Genomic DNA, 12,993 nt, shown 5'->3' on the forward strand with positions numbered 1-12,993 from the left:
GATTACACCGGTGTGTTTGCAATCGGATCTGTAGAAAAATATCAATAAAACAAACAAACAAAATCCCTAAACCCCTACCTTGAACCATTGTTATGCTGTCTCATTGAAAGGGAGTATGTATGCAGCTGGGAGGACAGTGAGAAGAAAATTCTAGCATGTTGAAGATTTCCTTTGTTTAAAATGTCAGCAAATAAAAAGGAGAGTATCCCTGCAGCAATTTAAACTGGTAGACAATGTTCATTCTTTCTATTTTAAATGCTTATTTAATAGCATTACCCAGACTGAAATTACCTTTTGGACAAAAATAATACAAGTGGAACAAATAGCTTATATGCAGAGCAATTGAGTTGATGTTGCCATAGGAACCTTTATTTTTCTCTGACAGTATTTTAACAGTGTAGCCTTAATTGCATTTAATAGCATGTGTAGTTTTTTCCTTGTGAAAAACTGCATAACTGAAACTCTGCAAGACTCAAAGGACTGCAGTGATAATTTCTTATACCAGTAAAGCTGAAATACTAATGTGGTCATGAAACCAATGCATTTTCCTCTGCATAGCTTGACTATTCCTTACCTATTTCTATTACAGTAAAGCAAAGCTATGCCAGTCAGGGTGTAGAATAAGTGATAACAACCTAGAAGAGACATGACTGAGGGTGAACTTAATAGAAATCTGCAAAATTGTGAGTGACTGGAAGGGAGAGATGGACTGAGTGTTGAGATTTCCAGAGCTGGAAGCATCAAATTAAGTTAGTAAAAGTGAGTTGCAAAGCAAAAGGTGAGGGTTTCATATATCATGAGTAGTAGACGTGTGGAACTCCTTGCAAGAAGATGTTTGAGGTGCTAAAAATGTATGTGGGCTCAAGAATAGGTAGGATAAGTCGTTCAAGAATTGCTAAAAGTAGAGGTAGCTGCGTCTGTCTAAGGCTGTCTCTGAAGCTGGAAAAAATTGGAGGTTGGGAGGGCAGTTGAAAAAGTTTTGGATAGTTCTCTGTTACCTGCTCGTGACTGTTCTTGTGGATGGAGTCTTGAGCCAGAGAGATGCCTCCTTGGTCAGACCCAATATGGCCTCCTGCCTTGTGTTACTAACATAGGTCACAACTTAATGTCTCCCCAATGCTTCTACTGGTGTTAGCAAAGAAACAGAGTTTCCTAAAAAAGGGGAGAAATGGGTGAAGAATATGTGCTGTTTATGAACAAAATGGATGTCAGTCCCTTTGGTAGCTATACCTGCACGTGCTCAGGCATGCTTTTTGAATTGCTGTGTTAGATGATTTAATGCCATCTGTTCCTCAGACAGGTTCTCTTCTAATAGCTTAAACACAATTTTATTGGGAGCTGCAAAAGTATTTTCTTTCATTTCCAAAACATTGAACACAGACATTAAGCTATTCTCTGTGATGACCTTCAGTATTTTTAGGAATAAAGTAGTGAAACTTTGGCCTAACCTCTTGTTTTCAGCTATGAAGCTTAGGTGCTTGGGGGAAAAAAAAAAGTCAGTGATTCATGGAGAGGACAAAATGTAGAAACAGATCAGCTTTTTTTTGCAAGGAGAAATGTATTGCTCTCGTGATTTTGCTGATTCTTTCTTTTTTGTTTGGCATTTTGCAGTAGCAGGATGTAGAAAGGATTCTATTGTATCAGACCAGAATAGTGTAACAAAGCAGCAACATGGTTTAATTTTCCATGGGGAAGGCAGGCTTTTATCAAACTGTGTGGAAGAGAGTAGTAATGGACTAGATTTTCATTATTAATGTACTGCATGTCCCCAGTGAATTGCAACAGTGTGATGCTGATGTTCTGTGAGCAGTGGCAATGAATTGTATCATCTTTCTGAGCAAGGATTTTTGTTTCCAGTATGGAGGACTCCTTCTAGTCTGTAAAGCCAGAAACAGCAAAATGCATTTTCTTCATCTCTGCATCGCTTTTGGAGCCAGCTCATCTCCATGGCAACACGTTAGCCTGAAAGAGATGTGGAGACTGGGGAGGAAAGGAATGAGTTAGAACCAGCCAGGCGGTGGTGTGTGTCCCTAACGTCAGCGCATCAGCCTTTTGATAGGAGGATTTCGTTAACACCCATCCAAGGCTCCTGTGCAGAGCTTCATTACAGGAGCCGACAGGGCATCTGCTTCCTTTCTGCATCCTTTTTCTAGTTTTTATTTTATTTTTATTTTTTTTTCCCAAATACACTCTCCGCACTCCTCGTTTTATTTCAGTTGTGGCCTCAGTGAAGATGAGCAGCTCATTTTCAGCTTCCCGTGAGCTGCCTTGTGCTCTGGCATTTTGCAAAGGCAGGAAGGCATGGCTGCATTTCACTTGACCTTAGCAGCGAAGTGAAATCTCGTGCATGTCGCTGAAGGATACTGACTATGCAGAAATTTATTGAAGCAGATTATTATGAACTGGACTGGTATTATGAAGAATGTACGGATGGTAAATATTTTTTTTCTAGTCTCTTGTTGCAGAATTTGGAACTTGTAAGCCTGGAGCATCGTTATTCAGTGGTTTTCAAAAGGAAACACCTTGAAAAAGGCAGCACCCTCATGTAGCAGAGATGCCTGCGTCTCTGTTGCACCTCAGCATCTCCTGTGAGCGTGCTGGAAGAGACTGCTGTATTGCTTTCTTGTTTTTGAAGGGAGTGGCAGAGGAGCATATGCACTGTATAAGCAGTCATTGGGCAGGGGAAGGAATATTTGAAAAGCTAACTGTATGTATAATAATTCAGCTGAATTAAATTACCCTGATGGTAAGATTTGCTTTTGGTTCAAATTTTAAGTCTGTGTTTTTTCTGCATTACCAGTATCCTGTAATATGTATATATTCGATGTGTTAATAGGCAGTACATTTTTTCTCTCTGGTTATTTGTCTGTGAAAGACATTAAAAGCTGCAGATCCTTAAAAGCAAGCAGGTTAACTTTTTGAAGTGGAAGAATTACAAACTCTGGCAAGGATTATCTTTTGGGCCTCTTGCAATTTTTATGTAATGTTTGCTTGGGTGATTATTTCTTTATCAGAGCACCGAATGTTTTCATCAGGCACACAAGAAAAAGGGTAAGGAGTGGCTAAAACTGTATTCTCTGCAGCATGGAAAAATCAGGATTCCTTACTGATGGCACTCTGAAACAAAATGCAGCTTTTGGGAATGCAGTAGTTGTATATGGATTTTATTCTGGTTGGAGATCTCAGCTTAAATGAGGCAAGTCAGAGATCACAGTAAAGCAAAGAACAGAGAGGAGTAAGGAGTGTAGGCCCGGGGGATGATGTATGTATGTAATACACAAAAATATTTCAAAAATATTTCTGTCGTAGTGCTTTCATAACAGTATCAGAGGGGACATGAAGTGTAAAGATGAGGGTGACAAAATTTGAATAGGTTTTTGTGGTCTTTTCAGTGGTGTGTGCCTCCATTTGTTTCTCAGTACTAGATTTTGGAACTGAATACGATTTCAGAAGCTTGTTAAACTTGAATTTCTCTTACGTTTAGTTGATTATTCCCGTCCAAATGTTCAAAGAGAAAAGGTGTATATTTATTTGAGAGATCTGGGCACTTTAGGTTGGATTGAATCCATTATGTAACCCTTATCCTCTAGGTTTAACCCTAGTAAATACTGTAGCATCTGATTAATCCACATGATGTAACAGGCTGAGTTGTCCTGCTTTTAGAAGCTTAAAAAACAGACTAGTTGTACTGTCAATAGAAGCTGTAGCTGATTTTTTTTTTTTTCTCCCCCAGGTTAAGGCTTCCACAGGTAGTTGGGTTTTTTTATGGTCTTTGTCTGTGTAGTCCAGGTTTCATTTCTGTGCAACTGTGGTATGCCTGAACGTCTCAGCTAAGAGCTGAGCTGCTCATCAGTTTTGTCTTAAGGTGTGTGCTGCACTGGGGAAACTGTGGGAGTTCCACAGTCATGGAATAAGCAACAGGTGTTGGGCAAACATTTAAATCCCTGTGGAATCAGGAACTCATGGTTGGTCTGATTCTAGGCTTACAAGTTTTCTTGTGAGTGCTGAGCCCCTACCCAGCATACTTCTTCCGTGAGCCGAGATCTACAGAAAGCCAGCTAGAGTATGTGCTAGCTGTCTGCTTGAAGTTCTCCCTTAACAGAAAGCAGAGTTTAATGTCTGATAGTGAAATATCGCCAGCAGGTAAGGCATAATGCTTTATTACATTTTTAAATTTATTTTGTAAATAAATATTAATTTTTACATGATGAAGCACAGTGCTGTCAGTCTTCTCTCCGGTGAATGGTAGTCTCCTAGGGTTCATAGAATTTTATGGGATTTAGCTTAGTTTTGCTTCTCCCAGTTCAGGTGTGTGAGAGAGAAGGATTTGAGAGGTACAGTGGAAGACATAGTCTTTGGCCTTTGATATGGGCATATTAATTTGGGTTTACAATAGTATTGGCATTTACCATTGATGGAGAAAGCTATTCTAATTGTGGCAGGAGACAAAGGGCATCTTTATAGGAAAAAACCTGGAGCTCATGACATATTATAAGAGATGCCTGCCTCTTAATGGATTTTTGATTGTTCCACCATGTATTGGTTGATACCAAGAGTCATTTTCCTGAGATTCTTTTTACATTCAGTAGAGCAAGATAGGCAGTTGCAGCTCAGCTGATCTGTTTTGAATATCTATTTTAAGACAAATTGAAGCATAGTTGGAGAGCCAATTTTTCTGCCATACATAGACTCTGGAGCTCAGATGTGTGAGCATTTACCTGTGAATCCCAACCCAGATCACCCTTTCTGGTAAATATAACACTGGAAAACAGTGGATGGTTCATTAAAACTAATAGAAATCATCACAGGATAGTATCCTATGGAATTATTTCTATGATCAAATTGTTCATAGATTCTTTGTTGGAGTCACTGGGACTCAGAGATTTCCATTTAAAAGATGTGACTTCATTCAATTTCCTTTATTTAGTAATTATTTCAATAGCATATGGTTTCTTGTTCTTCAAAGAAAACTAACAGTCTAAAATTACATCAGTATGTAAGGTTTTAATGCTATTATTTAACTTAAAAAGTAATGAAGTGACTCACTGTTAACTCAGATGTAATGAATTTCTGCAATGACCAACACAGTAATGATGTCAACTTACATTTGGTGGTGGAAATTTTTTTTTTAATACCTTGTAAAAGCAAATGAACAAATGCTCAAAATGTACAATTTATAAATCTTTACAGAGACTTCACAGGATTGGAATAATTAATTAATTAATTTGTTTATGTAAGGTCCTTTACAGACTTTATTTTTGGTAGGAGTACATGGAAATAGACAATAGAATGTCACACTCTGTTTGAATCACTGGTGTTAGTTAACATAACAATATATTGAAACTTCTAAAAATAACTATTATACTTTATTATAACTATTATACTATTGTACTGTGCTTTTTAGGTACATTTTTCAAGTATAATATTTTATAATATGAGTGACAATTGTCACCTTACTTGGCATTAACAAAATATATTGTGTAGGTGGAATGGGGAGAGGGAAAGTAGCTATTTTTGTAGTAGACTCTGACAGAGCCAATGACAGAGGAAAAGGTGAAATTTTTGTAGACTTTTACCACAAAAGAAAAAAGTATAAATGTCTAGGTTCATTTAGGTGGTTTTTTTAGAGAAAAACAAAAACATTCTTGAAAAACCTGCACACAGTGCAACTTGCATGGAAAATAATACAAACCGTCCCACAAACTACCAAACAACTAAACAGATGTGTATATACTCCTACAAATCTTTATGAATAGACTTGTCCCCTTGCCTCTCTCTTAGACCAATATTTGTCTAATGAACAGTGCTTTCTAAAGAAATCCAGATTGGCTTTAGATCAAATTACTTTTCTTGTAGTTTCTTCCATTACTTGTTTATTTCTACCTCAACAATTCCATGCTAATGCGTAAGAGTTCTATTGTCTACAATTCCAGGTGACTTTAAATGTGCAATTGACTTTTTCCTCCTTCTTTTGCTGGCCATAAGTTTTGGCAATTTCTTATGGAGGAAATGGTGTCTTTTCCTTTTTTCCGTGCCAATCACTGGTTTTACCTGTTGGTCACACATGCTGAAGCTTCCAACCCTTTTTACATTTGCCTGAACCACTTCATCTTGCTTGTTTTGACACCCCTTATCCTGCTTTTGCTCTTCTCTACAACTGTCAACCCCTACCTGTAATTTTCTTCCTAATCACGTTGAAATATTTTTACCACCTGTTCTGTTTGCAGTTACTGTTTGGAGGTTTTCTCCTCTGTTCTATCTTTCACTCCATTGAATCAATTATCAGCAAGCTCCCTAACTTTCTTTTTAGCTGAACAATAGTGAACAGTGTTATTACTTGTTCTCTTTGATCTTATCATTGCCTTGCTTGTATTAGTGTGGTGACCCATCATCTCCTCCATACATTAGCCCCTTTTGACTCCATCCCTGTGGACAGAGTAACCCTGGTGTTACTCTGAATGTTAGTGGATGCTGACACTGGATATGCCATCGAAATCTATGAGAGTCTTATGAACGCCTTTAACATGCACTCTCTGAAACAGCCCTTGCTCTATGGGTATGCAGCTAAAATTCTCATTCTGGTTAATCTTGTTTTGCTCCCATGTCCTTTATCTCTATACTTGATAACTATGGTTAAACCTTGGTTATAATTGTATAATTGTTGATACCATTTTTATTTTCTGCTTTTTGCTATGTCACTCCTTTTTCTTTATTCCTTCATTGACTCCCTGTTCTTTATCCAGTTAGACCTAAGCTACTTTTACTTAAAAGCCACATAAGGCAACATACATTTCAGTATAGAGGTATTTTTTTTCTTCAGTCTGCTCAGCTGCTAAATCTCCGGATAAGTGTCTTGCCACTTCATCCCATTTCTTTTCGTTTCTGCAAAAGTAGCATGCTGTCCTTTTGATTGAGTGACAGAAGACAATTTGTGTGGGATATTGAAAGATTGGGAAACATGTGAAACCTGTAAAAATTTGAACAAACTAACTTTGTTTGACCATAATATATTAATAGGAAGCACACATTCAATGACCAGTTTATCTCCCCCCCTAAAAGTCTATCCCAAAATACCCACATTTCTTCATCTACATGATTTACATCCGAGTGCTGCCATTTTGTCTGCTGTTTTTAGACTTGTTTGCTTACAGAGAATCTCTTTGTTCTAAATGCAGCATTGTTAGTAATAGCTAATTGTGCAGAAGCTAGATATTTTTTATTGATAAGGGAAGGTTAAAATAATTTGAATGCATTGGAGTTCCTTGGAAATAATGAGTCAGGATATGAGGGTTTGTTTGTATTATGTCCAGCCTCACCCTTCTTCAAACTAGCTCCCGGTTTGTGTGTTTCCTGTTTTATTGCAAAGTTGCTGAAGACACTGTACCTTAGTGCAGGCATTGCCCGAGGAGTGGGTGTCCGTGTGCTTTGAGCACTGCAACCCACTTAACCAGCTTCCTGACACGAGTTAAATGTCTTCAGCCGTTAATTCAGAGTGGTGATTGCAGCAAATATGCCAAATTTACTTTGCAGTGACAGCCCATAAAAATCAATGTTCATTCTAGTATGTTCTGAAAGGCCCTGAGTATATGTTGACAGGAAATATTAAAAATATTTTTTGAATCTTTCCTGATTAGATTTTAGATTAGATTTCCTGTATATTTTCAGAATGGTATACAATTTAGCATTTTTTAAAAAATTTTTCTCCGTAGCTACTTATTGTTTGGTATTTGTTGGAAACCTGGCTTGTAACCTTTAGCAAGTAAATACTCCTGCACTACTAAAGGGGCTTAATGCAGAACACACTAAAAAGGAGCTGATAGTGTGAGGGTGGGACACGCATTCCTTCTCCACCCATTATAAATTTGTATCGGCATTTATCATATGCTGATATCAAAATAGGTATTGCAACACTTTTTCTCAGCTTTTAAATGTCAGAGAACTCCTGGGTGGCATGAGTTGACATGAATCATAGTTCAGAAATCAACTTGTGGGAATATTGATTTACTTTCCATATATTGTCGTGTATATTGGGCAGCAACATACCTGTTTTCAGTGTGTCTCCTTTATAAACTAGTTGGTTAGCTGTAGTTGAACACTTGTCAAGATTAGTGTAACTACATCATGTTTGACAAGGGTGGACTTTTCTGTTCCTTTAAAAGCTATTTCTTGCATTCTTTTAAAATGACTTATTGTTTTGGTTACTCCCTGAGTTTCCATTTTCCACCTGTTACTGAAAAGTGATAAATTGACACTGAATTGCTAGTGGGTACTTACTGTCTGATTGTAATTATTTTTATGAGTTTTGATTCACTGTTACAGGGGAGACCTGAAGGCACAGAAAAACTCTAAGGTATCAGAAACCCGATGTGATCCTAATTACATTATTATTAAAATTATATCTTTTAATGTAATGATGTGGGGAGAAAGGTCAATCCTATTTTTTCCCCCTACCTGAGTTCTCTAGGCTGTTGATGCTGCTGAATATTGCAGTAAATTTTGGCAGTCAAAGGTCAAGTTGTTTAAGTTTGCATAGTAAGATCTTTATTCAGAAATGAGTGTTCCACTTATGTGTATTTTATATCCTTTGGCTATTATTTATATGAACATTGTTACATTGTTTGTATAATTAAGAGTTTAAAATTTGAAACAGAATCATTCATCATAATTGTATAAAATGAATTCTTTCCTGTCTCATCCTACCTCATATTTCCTCACCGCTAGAGAAATGGTAATAGAGAAATTGTTCCTACATGACCCAAACTGTTAGTTTCTGCTGGCTTGTAGTGTATTGTTTGTCTGTCTCCCTAGCAGTTGTGTGCCCCCAGAGGGTGATGAGCTGCCTTTGGCCTCACAGTGCCCCCACTTTGTCTGCAAATGCTTTGCCTCCTGATACAGATAGGAATGCTTTCTGCAAGCAGGAAAGGGCACCTGTTTGCTATTTAAAGTAAGGGAGGTAGCTTGGCAAGCATTAAATATCTATACCTGCAAAAAGATAAATAAAAAAATTAACCTGCCCTATGTGTGTAGTCAAGATTAGCAAATACAACCTGTTGGAAACCAAGAGGTCAGAGCATGGGAGATTTGTTTCTTGTTGAACAAAGAAGAGATATGTACACCCTTGAAAATTCTCTAGGGTACCGTATGTGGACTTGTGAGATATTTCTTTTCCCACAGCAGACTAAGAGTAAAGATGACTGTGGAAAACATGATATTTGACAGTGATGTGTCATTTAAGTGCTTTGTACAAGTGTAATCTTTTTTTTTCTATAAAAGCAATAAGAAAGTTCCTTTCCCCAGCCTAGTTCTTCACACAATCGTTTAAGCATGTGGTGGACACTGCAGTCAGACTGTACTGTACAATAGCCCTGGGTATCAAAATCTCTGCTGGGTGGGATTGGCATGTGTGCGTGTACAGGCTCAGGCTTCACTACTCCAGTGAGATCTGTGTTACTTGGAGCATTGGGCAACCTGAGAGGTGATTTATAACTCTGTGACGGTGCACACCCTTTCCCAGGTGTGACAGTCAGAGGCTGGGTCAGACTTCTGTGTGGAGACACTTGTGGGGAGCTACCACTTCACTCATAAGAGCAGGGGCAGAACAGAGAACCTTGTTGACGTGAGCACTACCAGGGAGGAGGCTTTTAGCCCACTAACTTTGGCTGAAATATGTTAGTGGAGCTTTTGAGCAAAAACTGGCTACCGTCAGAGCTGGTATGAGAAACAACATAAACCTTTTAATAATTATTAGACAGATGGTCTCTTCCCTCCTCCACCCCATCTGTACAACACAAAGCTGTTGTGCTAAGGACAAATACTCCAGTCACTCAGGAGCTCCCTGGCTGAGCATGTGAGTAAGGAAAGATGGTATCCTGCTTTGTGGAGACCTTGCTTTGCTCTCCCCGAAGATACAGCCTCCGAGGGAATGACTTCCCATCTCCTGAGAGACTAAGGCATCATATCTTGTCTATCTGGGATAACTTCAGCAATGTCAGTAAACGAAGAGGAAAGCTACGAATATGACTATGAAAAGGAAAATAAGAGGAAATGCACTTTTGACAGGCAGAGTCTTGATATCTTGGAAGAAGGTACTTTTCACCTTTTGTTTTTAAACTTTCATGGTAGTAGCATATGGCAACATATAAATGATCTGAGTGATGTTTGTGGGTTAAATCTACTAAATTCTGCTTTTTTTAATGTGTAGCCAGTACATTTGGATGAAATACTAAGAAAATACTAATAAAAAATAAGATAAATCTTAATTTATGTATACTTCTTTAAAGAAGAAATACATGGTCAACAGATTTAGGCTGTGCAATACCTATTTTGTAAGGGAATTGTAGTGTGTTTTTCTATATGTACATTGTGTGTGTCTTATGAAATTTATGGCAGCTTAGGTTGCCATTCCCAACAGGTACTTCTAAAGGAACACAGCAGCAATTTTGTGCTTATCAATGAATTTGAAAGCGCATAGACAGAAATGATCCAAGTGTGGGATCTTAAACTTTCAATAAAACAAACAACCCAAAAATCTTGTCATACTTTGTGGAAATAATGGACATCTGCTGTATAGCAGGCAACTGGCCTGTTCAAAGGGGAATGGGAATGTGTGTGCTTTGAAAATCCTCCTGTGCACCTGCTCTATAGAGAGCATACCTATGCTAGGGCTGCTTCCAGCCAATCTGGCAACCTTTTTTCAGGGCTTCAGGTACCAAAAGCTGAATGCACCATTTCTGTTAGTTCATGTGCTGCAGATTTTGCTCTAAAATAGCAGTTTTGTGGTAGGGAACTGTTACTTCCAAGTACACTATTAGAAGGCTGATGTAAAAGTGCATTGAAAGGTAGTTAGCACAGAGAATGCAACCCTCTGTGGATTTACACCCCTATTCACCTCATGGGAAACACTTCCTGTGTCCAGAGTCTTGGTGAATGAAGTGTGCTTTTTGAATCCTGTTGCAGAGGACTTCCCTGTAAAAACTTTGTCACAGTCAAATATTCCACCTGGTTTTCAGACCTAGTCAGTCAATAAATTATCCATCGTTCCTGTTGTGGGTCTCTGAAGGAAGCCGAGATAACTTGTGTGTCTACACAATAAAGAAAGATGCTGGAGAGAATACTGGTAAAAGGAAAATTTAAAACTGGGGATTGGGGTAGAGAGGAAGCTTATCAAGAGAGGCCTGACATTGTTTTATGTTTTATTCCTCGTTTTTTAGTGATTAAATGGTTTCTGAAGCATACATCATGCTGTTCTTTTTCTTGCTGTTGACTTTTTTTCATCCAGATCTAAGGACGGTCTGAAGCTGTTGTTGATTTTGAGAGCAAAAAAAAAAAAAAAAAAGTTGAGTCAGAGCTGGGATAAATTTAACCCTGTCTTTCTACAATGTCTTCCTCTCAAAAGCTCAGTACATATTTGAAATACCTTCTAAAGATGCCTTCTCCTTTCCACCTGTATGTTCATGTCACCTACACACTCAGTGTAGCAGAGATACAGATACACAAAAATGATATATGGTATTTCTATGTATGTTTGCATGTGGGCGCACTTGCAAGGGTAGTATTTCTCTTAAGAGAATGGATGAGTCAATCTGTAAGTAAAGCAGCTGGAAACGTCAGCATGTAGCCTTTTCATGCTGAACAAAAGAAACATTTTAACCATGTCTAGCTGTAATTCTGATACCAGTAACTGGTATCAGAAATAGAAAATCTGAGAATATGCTTCACTCGAACCATTTATAGTTATTAAAAAGAAAAGGATAAAAAATGTGTAATTAGCACTCCTTAACTGTTTGACCTATTCTGTGTACAGAATGTGTACTTCTTGACTATTATTTCCACGATCATTTTAGTGGAGTGAGGTTTTTCTCGGTCCTGACAGTTTGATCCTGTAACTGCTTTCAGTCCTGTTTCTGGAACCTGTCACTGCCTTACACCTGGCAGCGTTACAGAGTTGGCTCTCTTGATGAGGATGGGAGGCACCTTCATAAAGGTCTGGGCAGTCCTTGAACAGTCCTACAGTCAGTGCATTGCTTTAGAGCTGTAAAGTTGCCTGACAGTAATATGTTTACCCTAAATTTGATAAGCTAGTCTCGGGGCTGACTGCAGTGAAACTTTGCTCAGGGATATCTGTTGATAGTTCTACTCAGTTTTTGTTCATAGAGAAGCCTGAGCTGTGAAAGGACAACCTGTCAGTTTTCTTTGATTACTGATTTGCTACATTAGCTGTTTCTGAAAGGGAGCTGTGTTTTGATTTTTGCTTTAGCAGCTGAGACAGGAAAAACAGTTACCTATTTCAGACCTATCATGGCAGCCAGTCATTACTATTTCAATTTGCTAATGTAACAAATTAGAAGTCCTCTTTATCTAAAGTACTTGGTAAATGCAGACAAAGAATCTATCTCAAGTTTAAAAAGAAAAAAAAAGTCTTGGGATCACTGTTAAAATCTTAAGTTCAGGTACTCCAGGGGTCTGACTTTAAGAACACGTAAAATATCTGTTTTATCTTACAAAGACATTGGCTAGAATGGAGGACTCTGGAATCTGCGAACAGTAAAGCAAAAAAAAATGGAGACTAGTAATTCTTGAAAGCTTTGGCACAATCAATCCCTTCCAAAGAGTTGGAATAGGAAAAAAAATCACCTATTTAAGAAAGGAGACAACTGACAATGCATGGATTACAGGCTTGTAACTTCATTTTAGTATTTTTAAAGATTTACAGTCCAGATCCTGGTTTAAACCTTTCACCCACTTACTAGTTGCATTGACTGCAGTCAAAACATTTCTTGACAAGAAATGTATGGAAGAGAATGTCAGGACAGTAACTCAATGGCTAGTAATATGAACTCCTGCAAAAAAAGTTTAACTTTTAACAGAAGAGCTATGCTGAGCTGTATCTGTAAATGGTGTATCCATTAAGGCAGTGGCAAGTTCTCTCCAGAAACTATTTCTTATCTCCTTAGTTTCACTTTGTGGCTGTATTTTCCAAGTTACCACATTTGA

At 38.0% G+C, this 12,993-nt stretch overlaps 1 protein-coding gene across 7 annotated transcripts in view; it reads left to right on the forward strand.

Moving 5' to 3' along the window:
• TRAK1 (trafficking kinesin protein 1) overlaps positions 1-12,993 on the forward strand; it is a 129,840-nt gene that overhangs the window by 69,761 nt on the left and 47,086 nt on the right. For 2 of the 7 annotated variants that reach the window (XM_032687710.1, XM_032687719.1), the window contains exon 1: positions 2,088-2,433. The exons of the other annotated variants lie outside the window; for them this stretch is intronic. In XM_032687710.1, the coding sequence (XP_032543601.1) occupies positions 2,370-2,433 (64 nt within the window). In that variant the 5' untranslated portion in view covers positions 2,088-2,369. Of the gene's footprint in view, positions 1-2,087; positions 2,434-12,993 lie in introns of those variants that run through there. 7 annotated transcript variants of the gene reach the window in all.

This window comes from Chiroxiphia lanceolata, chromosome 1, assembly GCF_009829145.1.
Source record: "Chiroxiphia lanceolata isolate bChiLan1 chromosome 1, bChiLan1.pri, whole genome shotgun sequence".
In the NCBI taxonomy this organism is placed as follows: Eukaryota; Metazoa; Chordata; class Aves; order Passeriformes; family Pipridae; genus Chiroxiphia; species Chiroxiphia lanceolata.